Below are 16,344 nucleotides of genomic sequence, written 5' to 3' on the forward strand. Positions count from 1 at the left end.
GTTTGATCTCTCAGCAAAAATTAATAATCCAATAATTTATTTGGTGTGAATTCCCCTTAAAATGTTGCATAAACAACTACGCTTGTGTTGTGCCTAAAAAGCTGCAACCCAGGCGATTTTGTCGTGTCGTCAAAAGAAATGACCAGTTTGTCTTCGGGCGGCTCAAAGAGAAGACGTAAATTTTAATTAGAGAATACAACTACCACTTTAAACCCACAAGCAAACCAAAAAGAAATTACACTCGCCCATTTCGCAAAATTTCGACGGCACACACAATTTGGCCGAAGATTTTTATAATCTTCCGCTATTAAATCGCATAGAATGTGTGAAAAAGTTGTGTTAATTAAAAGTTCAAATGCTTCTACATCGAAATTATATGAAACAATAATGGCACGTTACACCCAATGGCCGGAAAATTCCTTGAAAAGGGCGAATGATAAGTCTAGCAAGTGACTCGAAAAAAAATCCATGCGAACGTTGATTTGACGAGCAACGAGTACACGTACAATCAGATGAGATTGGACGAGATAATGGGGTGGTGCGAAAGAGATAACAAGAAAATAATGACAATTTAACATTCATACAACTTTTTTTTCTTTCTTGCTTGCCTTGGATACATTGCAGGAGGTGTTTCGCAATAAACTTTGGAACTATGCCTACTCGGAAACCATCATTCAGCCCCTCATGTACAAGTACTTGTGCGTGGAGCTCAAGATGGAAGGTTTGTTCTAGTACCGTAATATGTTCCAAATGGTGCGTATGGCTGAGGAGCATACTGAGGCAGCTCAGGCCCAGTCTTCAGCTGTCGTGGCTGTTTTGGAACTGGAAGCTTTGTACCACGAATTAAGAGCGAATTCCGTCGTTTGTGCGACAAGTTGCGCAAGCATTTGGGAGACATTTTCAAGAGAACTAATCAAACTACTGGTGTTTCCGTTACCAAATTGGAGACTCAACAGCTGTGTTTGGAAACAAGATTGTACCAATTGGATTGTGCCATTCAAATGGAATTGTGGCAAGAAGCTTACAAGGCCATTGAAGATATTCAAGGTTTGATGGCTTTGTCGAAGAAGGCTTCCGTACCTAAGACCATGGCAAACTACTATTAAAAGTTGACTATGGTTTTCTCTAAGGCCAACAATCAATTGTTCAATGCCCCTGCATAATTGAAGCTTTCAGCTGACTCGTGAATTGAAGAAAAATTTAGCAAGGGAAGTTATGCAACGTATGGCCTCCCATGTTTTAATTGCAACCTTGTCCATTCCACTGTCATCTGCTAAGCCTGAATTTGATCGTTTTATTGAAGCAGATAAGAGTCTCTTGGAAAAAGCTCAACAATTGTCTGTGTTGTTGGGTCTCCAACAACCACCCACCGGAGCTTCATTGCTTAAGGAAGTGGTAAGTTATTTTGGTACAACATTAAGTTGGTTCATATGTGTTTAATGGTCTATTGTTGGTTATAGGTTCGTCTAAGTGTTGGAACTATGCCTACTCGGAAACCATCATTGAGCCTCTCATGTACAAGTAATTGTGCGTGGAGCTCGCATATAATCAAGGAATGTCTCTTCTAGTACCGTAATATCTATCTGCTTATGACTGATAAGCATACTTAGGCAGCTTAGTCAGTCAGTCTTCGGCTGACGTTGCTGTTTTAGAACTGGAGTATTCTAATGATCGTAACATCCTCTTGCTATGGGTAAAATATATGTGGGATAAATTTTTAACAATCAATATAATCTATAAGCGTCTGCAATTCGATTTGTGCACTCAAGAGAATTATCAAATCTTGCCTTGGCATATGACATGGTACGCATAGTTGGCGTACCTTCTATCCGTTTTCTTATTTCGGCGAAAAAATTTTCTATATTAGTATTTGTTGATAAATTATTTAAATTATAATGTCCGTGCAACTCCAGCAATTCTTCCCATGCTTTTAGTGTGACATAAAGAATATGTTTTTTAATATATCTCATTCTTTGCAAAATTATTTTATAATTCCTTATTACATTTTATTTATGCTCTTGATTTCCTCCTACTGTTAGTAGTCTAAGGAATTCTGTCGTCATTGTCACAAATGTATATGTATTTTTCAAGTTCTCGTTATCTTTGTTGTTATCACAACCTGAATTTCTAATATATACAAAGTTTATTTTGTACTATAATATAACGTTATGAAAACGACGTTTATTTTTGCTAGATCCACTAGAAATCCTAAAGCTTTTATAACTCGTATTGCTCGATCTGTGCGCTGTTGCTGTAACAGTTTACAGAACGTGCATTTATGATTTGTTTATCGATTTCTTGTTCTGATTAATGAGTAACTAAGAATGTTGTTTGTTTGTTGGCGTTTTTCTTATTTCGATGAAAAAATTTTCGATTTTAGTATGAGTTGATAAATTATTTAAATTATAATGTCCGTGCAACTCCAGCAATTCTTCCCATGCTTTTAGCGTTGCATAAAGAATATGTTTTTAATATACCTCATTCTTTGCAAAATTATTTTATAATCTCTTATTACATTTTATTTATGCTCTTGATTTTCTCCTACTGTTAGTAGTCTAAGGAATTCTGTCGTCATTGTCACAAATGTATATGTATTTTTCAAGTTCTCGTTATCTTTGTTGTTATCACAACCTGAATTTCTAATATATACAAAGTTTATTTTGTACTATAATATAACGTTATGAAAACGACGTTTATTTTTGCTAGATCCACTAGAAATCCTAAAGCTTTTATAACTCGTATTGCTCGATCTGTGCGCTGTTGCTGTAACAGTTTACAGAACGTGCATTTATGATTTGTTTATCGATTTCTTGTTCTGATTAATGAGTAACTAAGAATGTTGTTTGTTTGTTGGCGTTTTTCTTATTTCGATGAAAAAATTTTCGATTTTAGTATGAGTTGATAAATTATTTAAATTATAACGTCCGTGCAACTCCAGCAATTCTTCCCATGCTTTTAGCGTTGCATAAAGAATATGTTTTTTAATATACCTCATTCTTTGCAAAATTATTTTATAATCCCATATTACATTTTATTTATGCTCTTGATTTCCTCCTACTGTTAGTAGTCTATGGAATTCTGTCGTCATTGTCACAAATGTATATGTATTTTTCAAGTTCTCGTTATCTTTGTTGTTATCACAACCTGAATTTCTAATATATACAAAGATTATTTTGTACTATAATATAACGTTATGAAAACGACGTTTATTTTTGTTAGATCCACTAAAAATCCTAAAGCTTTTATAACTCGTATTGCTCGATCTGTGTGCTGTTGTTGTAACAGTTTACAGAACGTACCGTTATGATTTGTTTATCGATTTCTTGTTCTGATTAATGAGTATCTAAGAATGTTGTTTGTTTTTAAGATGACATTCATTTTGTTTTGATTAATGAATAATTATCATGTTGATATTTAGCAGTTTACACATTGTTCTGATTAAAGAATAACGAACAATGTTGTTTCTCTGTTTTCAAGTAGATTGATGCATAGCGTTTGCATCGCAGACACTGGCTACAACATTAACGCCAACGCTTTTTGCTGCATGGTATATATTTGATATCGTATGAACGATATACCTTCTTCATGAGACAAATTTCGACATTGTATGGATAAAAGGAGATCCCTTCCTCGAAAAATTCCGCCAGCTTCCTTCTTCTGGATTATGAAAATACCATTTGATTCCGTGGGAACCATTCTTCAACAATAACAAAGAAAAATTAATTTCTAATATATAAAAAGTTTTTGTTCTACAATGTAACCTTATGAAGACAACATTTATTTTTGCTACATCCACTAGAAATCCTAAAGCTTTTATACTTTGTATAGACCTCAGGATTCGTTTATCGGTTCATTGTTCTGATTAATGAATAACTAAGAATGTTGTATGTTTGTTTTTAAGATGACATTAATTTTGTTCTGATTTATAAATAATTAACATGTTGATATTTAGCAGTTTACACATTGTTCTGGTTAAAGAATAGCGAACAATGTTGTTTCTTTGTTTTTAAGTAGATTGATGTATAGCGTCCGCATCGCATACACTGGCTACAACATTAACTCCAATGCTTTCTGCTTCATTCTATTTATGTGATATTATATCAACGATATGCCTTCTTTCGTAACGTTCATGCGAAAATTTTCGCCAGCTTCCTTCTTGTGGATTCTGAAAATCCCATTCGATTCCTTGGGAACCACTCTTCAACATGTCGGGTGTCTTTGTACCCAACAAGTGTTGGTTCATGGTATATGCCTTCTTTGATTGAATTATTACACTTTTTTCCTGTTCATTGTATGGATAAACGAGAAAAATTCTGCCAGCTTCATTCTTGTAGATTCTGAAAATCCCATTCCTTTCCTTGGATACCACTCTTCAACAATGGTATATGCCTTCTTTGAATGCATGCTTTCACTATTATTACCCTTTTCTCCTGTTCATTGTATGGATGAATCGATATCTCTTTTGCGACATTGCAAAAGTTTCGCTGATTTCTTCGCAATTCATTGCAAATAGAGAAAAAGAAAAAATAATTTCTAACATATACAACGTTTATTTTGTTCTATAATGTAACGTTATTAAGACAACATATATTTTTATAGATTCACTAGAAATGCTAAAGCTTTTTATACCTTGTATTGCTCGATCTGTGTACTGTTGTTGTTGTAACAGTTTAGAGAACGTGCCCTCATGATTTGTTTATGTACATTGTTCTGATTAATGAATAACTAAGAATGTTGTTTGTTTTTAAGATGGCATTAATTTTGTTCTGATTTATGAATAATTAACATGTTGATTTTAGCAGTTTACACATTGTTCTGATTAATGAATAATTAACAATGTTGTTTCTTTGTTTTTAAGTAGATTGATGTATAGCGTCCGCATCGCAGACACTGGCTACAACATTAACTCCAATGCTTTCGGCTTCATGCTATTTATGTGATATTATATCAACGATATGCCTTCTTTCGTAACGTTCATGCAAAATTTTCGCCAGCTTCCTTCTTGTGGATTCTGAATATCCCATTCGATTCCTTGGGAACCACTCTTCAACAATAGCAATATCGGGTGTCTTTGTACCCAACAAGTGTTGGTTCATGGTATATGCCTTCTTTGATTGAATTATTGTCATTTTCTCCTGTTCATTGTATGGATAAACGAAGATTCCTTAAGGGTTGTTTACACCATCTATCAATGTCGTATGAGATGCCAAATTTTCTACCTGCGAATGTTGTACACATAGTGTAACCACTATGAAAATTTTCATCTATCAAAATGATTTGGCAACTCATATGTAAATTTTTCATTTAGGGAGCGCTCTATTTGATACGGCATTCTCGTATGTAAACATAAATTTATCAGCTGTTTTCTGACATTCTCAAACAAAAAATGAAAAACAAAATCTTGTAAAAAAGAAAATGGAAAGGTATTTATATTTAAATATTCAGTAAAGTAAATAAATGGCGTTTATAATGTTATTTTCAGATCGATTGGTCGAAAGAAGCAGTCTTTGAAATGATTGTTTGGTGGCAAAAACATGAATGCCTCTATAACTCCAAACACCAATTCTACCAATTCAGTTTCCTTCAACCAAAATTAAAATTTGCGCAAAATTGCAACTCAACAATAAATGTAAATAATGACAAAAACAGCTGTTTTTGTATTTTTAGGTTATGTCATACGAAAATAACACTTGCAGGTATGAACGCACAAATTGAAAGTTGTATGGATGACGTCAATTTTGACAAACATAGAGAATGTCAAATGGGTGAAAGGAATGGCAGCTCATATGACATTGATAGATGGTGTAAACAGCCCTTTACTCGTGAAATTCCGCCAGCATCCTTCTTCTGAAAATCCCATTTGATTCCTTGGGAACCATTCTTCAACAATAACAATGTCAGGTGTCTTTGTACCTAACAAGTCCTGGTCCAATATGTATGCCTTTTTTGATTATATTTTTAACCTTTTGTCCTGTTCATTGTATGGATAAACGGAGACTCCTTCCGCGAAAAATTGCGCCAGCTTCCTTCTTGTGGGTGTTTTTGTACCTAACAGGTGTTGGTCCATGGTATATGCCTTCTTTGAATGCAATTCTTTCCCCATTATTAGTCTTGTCTCCTGTTCATTGTATGGATAAACGGAGATTCCTTCCGAGAAAAATTCCGCCAGCTTCCTTCTTGTGGATTCCGAAAATCCCATTTGATTTCTTGGGAACCACTCTTCAACAATAGCAATGTCGGGTGTCTTTATACCTAACAAGTGTTGGTCGATGATATATGCCTTCTTTGGTTAAATTATGAACCTTTATCCGGTTCATTGTATGGATAAACGGAGATTCCTTCCGCGAAAAATTCCACCAGCTTTCTTCGTGTGGATTCTGAAAATCAAATTTGATTCCTTGGGAACCACTCTTCAACAATAGCAATGTCGGGTGTTTTTGTACCTAACAGGTGTTGGTCCATGGTATATGCCTTCTTTGAATGCAATTCGTTTACCACTATTAGCCTTGTCTCCAGTTCGACGTTGCAAAAGTTCCGATGATTTTCTTCCCAATTCATTGCCAATAGAGAAAAAAGAAAAATTAATTTCTAATATATAAAAAGTTTTTGTTTTACAATGTAACCTTATGAAGACAATTTTTTTTGCTAGCTCCACTAGAAATCCTAAAGCTTTTTATACCTTTATTGCTCGATCTGTGTACTATTGTTGTTGTAACAGTTTACAGAACGTGCCCTCATGATTCGTTTATCGGTTCATTTTTCTGATTAATCAATAACTAAGAATGTTATTTGTTTGTTTTTAAGATGACATTCATTTTGTTCTGATTTATAAATAATTAACATGTTGATATTTAGCAGTTTATAGCACGGTTACACTACAGCTTTTTGCCGGGTTAACCCACTTCATGAGGATTTATTGCTTAATCTGGTCAAATCTGACCAGATTTGCCATACAACAATTAAATCCTCTCACGGCTGGGTTTATTTTAAATCCGGCACAAATCCACCAAAAATACAGTGTTGTATTCGGTATTTATGCAAAAAAAATCCAACTCTACTCAAAAAGTACCAAAAGTTGCAACTGTTTTTGCAACAGAGTTTGTCATGTTTTACACGTTTACGATTGGTCGCATGAGATTTTATGGAGTTAATAAATCTAAAGTTATTTGGAAATCATAAAATTATTTTTTTTTCATTAGACACTTTTTTAACAAAAAGTACGCTTGATGCCATGCTGCAAAACTTTATCCCTGTGCGTAAAATATACCAATATGAGCAATGAGGGGACGATATCTCATACGAGAAATTGTAAAAGTGTAACACACGACTTTATTAGTTATTTTGTATGTATACGTAAACAATCATCAGCTGACAGTTTATATCCTCGAAAAGCTAAGTGTAACCAGCAAAGATTAACCCACTGGATCTATTAAACCCAGTGGGTTAACCTTCAATAGTGTAACCTGGGTATTACACATTGTTCTGATTAACGAATAACGAACAATGTTGTTTCTATGCTATTAACTAAGATATTTTTGAATGCCCTAACACATTTATTTCTTTTGGGTTAACGTTCTCCGTGGAGATGCTAACCGTCACATATCAAGATAATATCAAGGAATACTTCCTATTGTATAAATGTGTTATCAATTCTTGAAAAAGTTCATCTATATACTAATGGTCTGTTCCTTTATTTCTGAAAATGGTAAAACCGGCAAAAGTAGTAAAAGTTGAAAACTGCTCCCATATGAATTGTATTGTGTCTGAGGTAAAGGAACGCTTTTCGAGTAAAAAGTTGTAAAACTTGAAGATTCTTGAGCGTAAAGGAACAGGGCTTAAGCTATACACTTGAGATATTCGATTGAGATATAAGATAAAATGTGTAATAAGAATTTATATTTGCTCTATTCCAGAACCTGCAAAAAGCTACTATTTTTTACTACGATAAAAATTTTTCTTTTATGATATCGAAGAAATAGTAAAGATTAGTAGATTCTTGCGGTACAGGAACAGACCAATTACTATTTGTTTATTTGTAGTTAAATATATTACATGTCTTTAATAAATAAACAAACAAATAAAAAAAAGAAAAATTGTTTTGGTAATTGTACTATTTTTTGCAGAACGTGCCGTTATGATTTGTTTATGGTTCATTGTTCTGATACATGAAACAATATGTGTGTTCCCGTAATTTTTTAATGGTAAAAGATGTAAAAGAGAGAACTGAGAAAAATGAGATACACATACAACTTTAAAAAAAAACGTCAAAAAAATGGAACAAATGTCAAAGTCGGCCTACCAGCCAATCAGAAGGCGGCAACCATGTTACTATTTTTACACGCTCAAATTTCTTGTGTAAAAAGTTTTTAAAGAGAGCATATCTCAGCGCAAGACTATGTTTACATTTACGAAATCCACTCGATTTCAACTGTCAACTCCTTTGCGTATACGTCAAATGAAAACTCATCTGAAATCGAGTGGATTTCATTTGACATTTGAGCAATGGAATTGACAGTTGAAATCGAGTGGATTTCGCAAATGTAAACATAGTGCAATTTTTGTTTAAAGATAAATTAACATTTTACAACTTTTTTGTGTACGGGAACGGGTAAAAATAGTAAAAACTTTATAGTTCTGTAAGAAAGCTAATGTTATTTGTTGGTTTTTAAGATGACATTTATTTTGTTCTGATTTATGATTAATTAACATGTTGATGCTTAGCAGTTTAATGAATAACTATCGAGCAAAATTTGATGGAAGGGGTTCTATTTGATGACGTGATTTCATGTCATCTTTTGCATTGGTTCAAAGGAAGAGGTGAAAGATCTTATCTTTTCATCAGCATTTAAGCCAATTCAAAGGTAGTCGTGTAAGATCCGATCTTTTCATTGGCATTTGAACCCATACCATCGATCCAAGATGAAGTTTGTGTTTTTTATTTACGCACTTATATATGTTTTTTTTATTTATCTAAATATGTTTACAGTTATATGGTGTTTTTTATTTACAATATGCTTGATGTTGTCGAAGACTCGAAATCACGACTAAAGTTGTTAAAACTTTCGTCATAATGCTTTCTTACATTTCCCGTATATCAGGCAAGTACGACTTCTAAACAATTGGTGTTGTACCTAGCTCGAAACGTCGTTCAGACTCTGCACTCAGGACTGCACTCTTTGGTATTATAAAAGTCTCCATGTCTGTTCTAAATCTGACATAGAATGAAATCATTCAAATCTCGCTTCACGAAATTTGAATAAAAAGTCGACGCGAAAAGGAACAAGAAACCAAAAAGAAAAAAGTAACGAGTTTTGAAAAGGAATTTTTATAAATTAATAACGCATAAATGATATTTTCCTGAAAAAGTCTCTCCTCTCCGTTCGCTAAATTTTATTCTCTAGGTACCTTAGCGATATCATTTCTTCCCGAAACAAAAGATTATAAATTTCCAAAATTTTGTTATAAAATTAAAGGTAATTCACGTACAAGAAATTCTAAAAGGAGTACAGTTGAAGTCCATGTCGGAATCTCAACTGGTGTTGGGAAGATAATAGAAAAAACATTTTGTAAGATGAAACAAGATCAGTTGCGGAAAGCGGAGGAAGTAAACTCTGTTGCGGTGATCAAATTGCAATTTTTGACGTAAACTTTTCGCTGATAAATTAATTGTAGTTATTGCATGTATTCGTTTGAATAAATAAAGAGCTTTTTGTCATGAAAATCATATTTCAATACAGCATTTTCCATTTTCTAAACAAGATATGAAAATTTCATTGGTGAAAAAGACATGCCCATGGTAGAATGATAAAAGGTAGTCTCACTTATGAAATGAATGTTCATGCAACTCTGTATGTCTGTACAGGACCGTGTCAAACACAGAACAACAATAATATGACACGACTTCTATATATATATAAAATAGAAAAATTTTTGTAATTTATGGACTCGAAAACCGCTGAACCGATCGTCCAGAAATTTTGAGGGTATATTGCAATATCGCCTGAACGTAAAATAGGCTATATTAATTTTAGAAATTTCGCGTCGACCTGAAAAGATATAGCCTCAGGATCGGAGGTACCTCCAACAAATGTAGGTTTTGTATGCTGATATCTAATGAACGGTTACAGAATAGAGTTGTACAATCTAGTTCATTTGAAAGATCTAGTTCAATAGCTCACCTCTTTAAACTGAACTAGGTCAGTAATCTAGTTCATAGTTCACTGTCCAGTTCAATCATTCGGATAAAAATCGTTCACCGGCTCTTAATAGGTCGTTTGATGAAAACGCATACATACACCAAATACAAACAAACAAAAGACTAATATACGAAGGCATCCCTTAACATAGACGACGCCGTCACTTTATGTATTTGTGAACGACATGTTGAACTAGATTGTGAATCGTTCGTTGATCGTACGGCCACCGACTGATTATAGTTCAGTGAACTATTGAACTATAATGAACTAAATCCACTGATCTAGTTCATACGCTCTTTTCAATGAATCGTTCAATTGAACTAGTTCGTTCATGAACTATACAACTCTATTACAGAAATTTTGAAATAAGTAAGTCCCAATTTATGGCCTGTTCCCGTACTTTATAAAGTGGTAAAAGTCGTAAAAGTTGTAAAAGTCGTAAACGATTTTCATATAAATTTTGTGTACAGAAACGCAAAATGTGTAAAAGTGGTAAAACTTGTAAAAACTTTTTAGTTCTGGAACAGAGCTTTACATTAGGCGAGTTTACTTGCGGCAATTGTCAGTTTGTAGGTGAGAGAGGGTGCTGAGAGGCAAAGGGTTACCATATGCCTCACCTCTCTCTCCTACAAAATGACAATTGCCGCAAGTAAACTCGCCCAATGTAAATTGGGACTAACGGAATTTGGTCTAGAAATAAATTATGCCAAGTTTACACTTGCGCTCCAAAATCCACTGGATTTCACGAAATCCTGAAATACACCCCGGTGTTTACACTTATTTTTTGTTGATTTCAAACATATCACAATGATCAAGGTAGATGCATATGCGCAGCTGATCGAACATAATTTTCAAAACAAGTTATTGTAAATTGAATTAAACTTAAAAAATATACGACAATATAGAACTTTACAACTTTATTTCGAAAATTATCGTAAAATTATCAATATATCGTATTAATTGTGTATAGTACCAAATAAATAATGATTTTATCGTTGAGACATCATAATAATAAATTTTGATAGATAAAAGTTGAGCTCAGAACCTGCAAAATATTAGTACTTGCAGTAGTTTTCCCGTTTAGTGCTAAAAATGCGTTCCCGTACACCGAAATCTAGCAAGACTTGTACTTCTCTTTAAACAAAAAGAGCGCTGAATAACACCCTCTTCTCCTGTTTTCTGCCATAAAAGTTTGGCCTAGTAGAAACTAGCAGCAAGCATGTTCATAAGTTCATTGGTATCTAATATTATAACTGATACCCTGATTTTGACATTTCTGCTGGAGTTTTTGCAATTTCCGTCATTTTTCCGTTCCAGTATTTTTTAGGAAATTTGTATGGGGAAGCAATTTTTGACAATTCGCTCCATTTTCTAAAATTACTATTTAAAAAGTACGGGAACACATGAAAAATAGCATTGCAACAAAGTAATTTAATATTTTTTCACATTGTTTACAAACATTTTTTGTTGCAGCAATTCGCACATCTACCTTGTTTATTGTCATACGTGAAAAGTGTTGCAACTTTTGGTGCTTTTTTAGGCAAAAGCAAGGTTGTATATCATGTGTACTGTGATTTCGATGTTGATTTCGCTGAAATCACGAAATGAGATGATTTCATTTTTGTACGCAAAATCATGATAAATTTTGCTTGATTTCGCGCGAAATCACGAAACGCCTACGAAATCACGAAACGAAGCCCAATGTAAACGAAGCATTAGCCAAACTATATTAAAATCGGTTCAGATTTGGATATAGCTCCCATATATATTTTCGTCCGATTTCGTGTATTTTATGCACTAAACACGCTATGAATGTCCAATTTCCTTGAAATTTGAAATGTGTGACGGAATTTGGTCTAGAAATTAGTATGTCAAAAAGTACTTACAACTACGTCTCATTTCTCGTTTACTGAACTAGTTTGTTATCAAACAGCATTTTGTAAAAGTTTGTATAAACTTTTAGGTTATCGAACATGCCTAATGTTGTTTCTTTGTTTTTACCCTGCGTTTACAAATGACAGGACAGTTGACTTCATGTATTGGTTGTCAAAATCCCAAAACTTACCTTTGTGACGTAGGCGCCCAGACAACTGCAAAAACAGTTGTAAAATTATGAATGAAAATCATTTTCCTTTTCCTTTTGTTTTCCGTTCACATATTTTATTTTTGTTCATGTTCTTTTGTTTTCAACACATTTCAATTATTATCTTACAGATTTTTACAAAAAATGTCAAAATTTTGTTAACCCGGCTGTCTGTGAAAGAATGATGGACAGCTGGTAGCCAAACGACAAATGTATGTATTAGAGTTGTATAGTTCATGAACGAACTAGTTCAATTGAACGATTCATTGAAAAGAGCGTATGAACTAGATCAGTGGATTTAGTTCATTATAGTTCAATAGTTCACTGAACTATAATCAGTCGGTGGCCGTACGATCAACGAACGATTCACAATCTAGTTCAACATGTCGTTCACAAATACATAAAGTGACGGCGTCGTCTATGTTAAGGGATGCCTTCGTAATGTGATCAGTTTGTTTATTTGTTTGGATCAAGGTACATGGAATAGCTGCCCGAAAATGAAGATTTCTACAAAAACATAGAGACATAACATATTACAATACAGTTAGTCAACTATATTATTGCAAATTATGAATTTTTAAAAATTTAGATATTTAATTAGGAATTACTACAAGAAATTCTTTCAATAATGTTGGGCTTTTTGCAAATATCTGTTGATTTACTTGTTAATGACAACATCAAGCCAATAAATGCAGAAATCGGTAGGAAATAACAAAAATAACGGGCAAAAAGGATAGGTACCTGGTTTTTGTGGTGTCAACTAAATAATTGCAAAATGAATGAACGTGCAATAAAATAGTGGGATTTTCCCCGCGATTTTTTCCAATTAAGGATTTTTATGACTTTTATGGTATGTGGACATGCAAATCCATAATTTTTGATCAAAAATTAATTTTTGTGTGTGTAAGATAGACAGTATATTCAGAAAAAGAGAAAGTCAGGTAAACGGTTTCGGAAAATAGGCTACATTTGGTCTATTCCAATTATAATAATGGCAAATCCGAAAGAGAATTCCTTAAAATCACATCTCGTAAGCTGAAAACTATATACAACATCATATACCGCACCGAGAGAGAAGGCAGGCTCAAACTAAAGACGTTACATGGCAGACCCAAAATAGTAATCACACAAATTGATAGGAGAATGATTAAAGAAAGTGACGAAAGAGCCCAAAGCAGCACCAGAAAATTGATTTTTTAATTAAAAATGATTTTGGAGTAAGTGTGTCACATGGAAAAGTCAGAAAAGTGCTACATAATAACAAGCACTCATCACGAGTGACTAGGTAAAAACCATTGCCCTCCCAGCACAATATATAGAAACTATTCAGACTTGTTACAGACAACTTTTCACGCCATCTTTAGTATCGGCATGTCGTTATATTTTCTGATGAGACTAAAATTATGCTGTACTATCACGATGGGTCTCAAAAAGTGTTGCGAAAACCCCTTACAGTCATAGAAAACAAAAATTTAATACATACCGTAAAGTTCGGAAAACTGTCATTTATGGTATGGGGTTGTATACCAAGCAATGACGTTGGTAACATCCAGATTTTGGAGGAAACAATGACAGAGGAAGTTTATTTAGATGTTTCAAAACATGATTTAACCAAAAGCGTCAAGAAATGTAGGCCTGTTGGCCCTGAAAATTCAAACAAATTGCAATATAAGTACTACCAAGACAACGCCCCTAAGCATAAATCTAATTTATGTAGGACTTGGTTGTTATACAACTGTACCAAAGTCATATACACCTCGTTCCAATGTCTAGATATTAACCCCATCGACCATGGTTTAATAAGAAAGGTTAGCCAAAGCTTTATGTCAATTTAAATTTTTTCATTCGAGTATGCCTAAAACTTCAAAACAATATAAACAAACTGTGTATGTGTGTGTGGTGTTTGAATAATATGCCAAACAATTTTAAAAACATTCGAATTCAATGATTTTTAAAATTGTTTTTAGACCATTTGTATGGAAGAAATTGGTGAGATTTGCATTGAAACAATCAGTTTATCATATTCACAACTCGATTATGTGGAGAAAACTTAACTCTTCATTCATTTTTCGCGTTTTTTATAAAATGCTCAAAAAATGGATTGTAAACAAACCCACTTGTTGCTTTTATTTTGAAGTTTTAGGAATTCAAGAAAAACAAGGGTTCTATAGATTTTTTTTTCATTTAAATCTACCTCTTTACTTATACCATGCCATCGACCATTCATGGGAACACCTGAAGGAAAAAGTCGGGAAAAGGCCGCCCACTAACCTGGGGGACTAAATAAAATGCAATAAAGAAGAATGGCAAAAATACCATTGAAATATGACATTACGAAACTTATTTATTAAATTCAGATACGTTTACAAGCTGGTTTTGATGCCAAAGGTGGGTATACGAAATATTAAAACCAACTTTTCGAAAAATACCGTAAAAGACTGAAAAGTTGTCAATTTTGCAATTCTTTAGTTGACAGTGCAAAAATTGAGTTGTTTTCATTTTTTAATTTTAGGAAATGTTTAGTGAAATTTAGCTACTTTTTTATCTTATTATATTAATAAACATCTGTAAGAATTATACTGTTAACAAAAATATTAAAAATGATATTTATTTATATCAATAAAATGATGTTTTATTTCAAATTTTGTAATAATTTTTGTTTTGCAATAATTAAGTTGACTAACTGTATGTCGAACCGATTACCTAATGAATCTGCTTTTTTGGATAGACAATAGCTCTGTTCCTTTACGTGCAAGAATCTTCAAGTTTTACAACTTTTTACTCGAAAAGCGTTCCTTTACTTCAGACAACATACAATTCATATGGAAGCAGATTACAACTTTTGCTACTTTTGCCGGTTTTACCACTTTCAAAAGTAAAGGAACAGACCAAAAAAGGGAAAACATAAAAAGAAACACACACGCACAAAGCCTTTTCGCAATGACAATTTCTACACACACAACATAAGATTTTTTGCCAGTCACCTAAATGAAGGATGTTTTTTCTAAAATTAATTAATCTTTCTTTAAGAATGCAATAAAACTATGTAAATTTTATATTTTTGATATGGAGTAGTTAAATTATATTAGTCTTTTGTTTGTTTGTATTTGGTGTATGTATGCGTTTTCATCAAACGACCTATTAAGAGCCGGTGAACGATTTTTATCCGAATGATTGAACTGGACAGTGAACTATGAACTAGATTACTGACTTAGTTCAGTTTAAAGAGGTGAGCTATTGAACTAGATCTTTCAAATGAACTAGATTGTACAACTCTAGTATGTATGTGTTGGTAAATCAGAGTTGTATTTGAAGACAAACTGTCTAGTGTAAACGCCTAGTTAAGTGCATTGTTCTGATTTATGAATAGTCTTGTGCCAGACTATGAAAATTTTAATGAAAATGTTTTCAGCTTATGGATAAGAAGGGAGAAAGGCCTCGACACATAAGAACATGGCATTCTTGCTTAAGTCATTACTGGTAAATGACTAAAGACCAAGTTCGACCTAATTCAAATGTGATTCTGAAATCTTTATTAGGTCGAACTTGGTCTTTAGTCTTTTATCAGATATGACTTCAGCAAGAATGCCATGCTTCTTATGTGTCGAGGCCTTAAAGGTGTGAACAGAATGAAACACGCCACTTTTTTCACGCTCAGTTTCATGTAAAGATTAAAGCCCAAGTACTACCTAATTCAAATGCTGCCTAATTCATTTGAATTAGGTAGTACTTGGCCTTTAGTCTTTTACATGAAACTGAGCGTGAAAAGCGGCGTATTTCATTGTGTTTCTACCTCAAGACTTTGGTCGTGATTGCAAATGTCCGGCAACATCAAGCCTATTGTAAATAATAAACCTTATATAGATTTAAATATATTTAGATAAATAAAATATATAAGCGTGTAAATAAGAACCCCAACATTATCTCTATTGGATCGATGGAATGGGTTCAAATGCTGATGAAAATATCTTTCACATAGGAACCTACGTAGCAACGCTGGTTTGGCAGCCACTGGCCGAAGCACTATGGTTTCTGGTTAACCCGCTACGAAAGAACTCGCTGCCA

At 33.4% G+C, this 16,344-nt stretch overlaps 1 protein-coding gene and 1 long non-coding RNA gene across 2 annotated transcripts; one reads left to right on the forward strand and one right to left on the reverse strand.

Moving 5' to 3' along the window:
- The first annotated feature begins 140 nt into the window (after nucleotides 1-140).
- LOC141389099 (eukaryotic translation initiation factor 3 subunit A-like) lies at nucleotides 141-8,093 on the forward strand. Its single transcript, XM_073960150.1, has 3 exons — nucleotides 141-538; nucleotides 625-1,395; nucleotides 1,461-8,093. The coding sequence occupies exons 2-3, from the start codon at nucleotides 1,216-1,218 to the stop codon at nucleotides 1,566-1,568; spliced, it is 288 nt and encodes a 95-aa protein (XP_073816251.1). The 5' UTR covers nucleotides 141-538; nucleotides 625-1,215; the 3' UTR covers nucleotides 1,569-8,093.
- LOC141389100 (uncharacterized) lies at nucleotides 6,542-14,683 on the reverse strand. Its single transcript, XR_012408986.1, has 2 exons — nucleotides 7,836-14,683; nucleotides 6,542-7,674 (listed from the first exon to the last, which is right to left on the reverse strand). It is a non-coding gene; the product is annotated as an uncharacterized lncRNA (long non-coding RNA).
- Nucleotides 14,684-16,344: the final 1,661 nt, after the last annotated feature.

This window comes from Musca autumnalis, unplaced genomic scaffold (assembly GCF_047663935.1).
Source record: "Musca autumnalis isolate F117 unplaced genomic scaffold, ASM4766393v1 scaffold_1, whole genome shotgun sequence".
In the NCBI taxonomy this organism is placed as follows: Eukaryota; Metazoa; Arthropoda; class Insecta; order Diptera; family Muscidae; genus Musca; species Musca autumnalis.

Bases quoted from the DNA above. Each gene is read 5' to 3' on its own strand.
- LOC141389099 (XM_073960150.1), top strand. From the start codon at position 1,216: ATGCAACGTATGGCCTCCCATGTTTTAATTGCAACCTTGTCCATTCCA. The intron at 1,396-1,460 runs GTAAGTTATTTT...TGTTGGTTATAG, and splicing joins CTTCATTGCTTAAGGAAGTG to GTTCGTCTAAGTGTTGGAAC.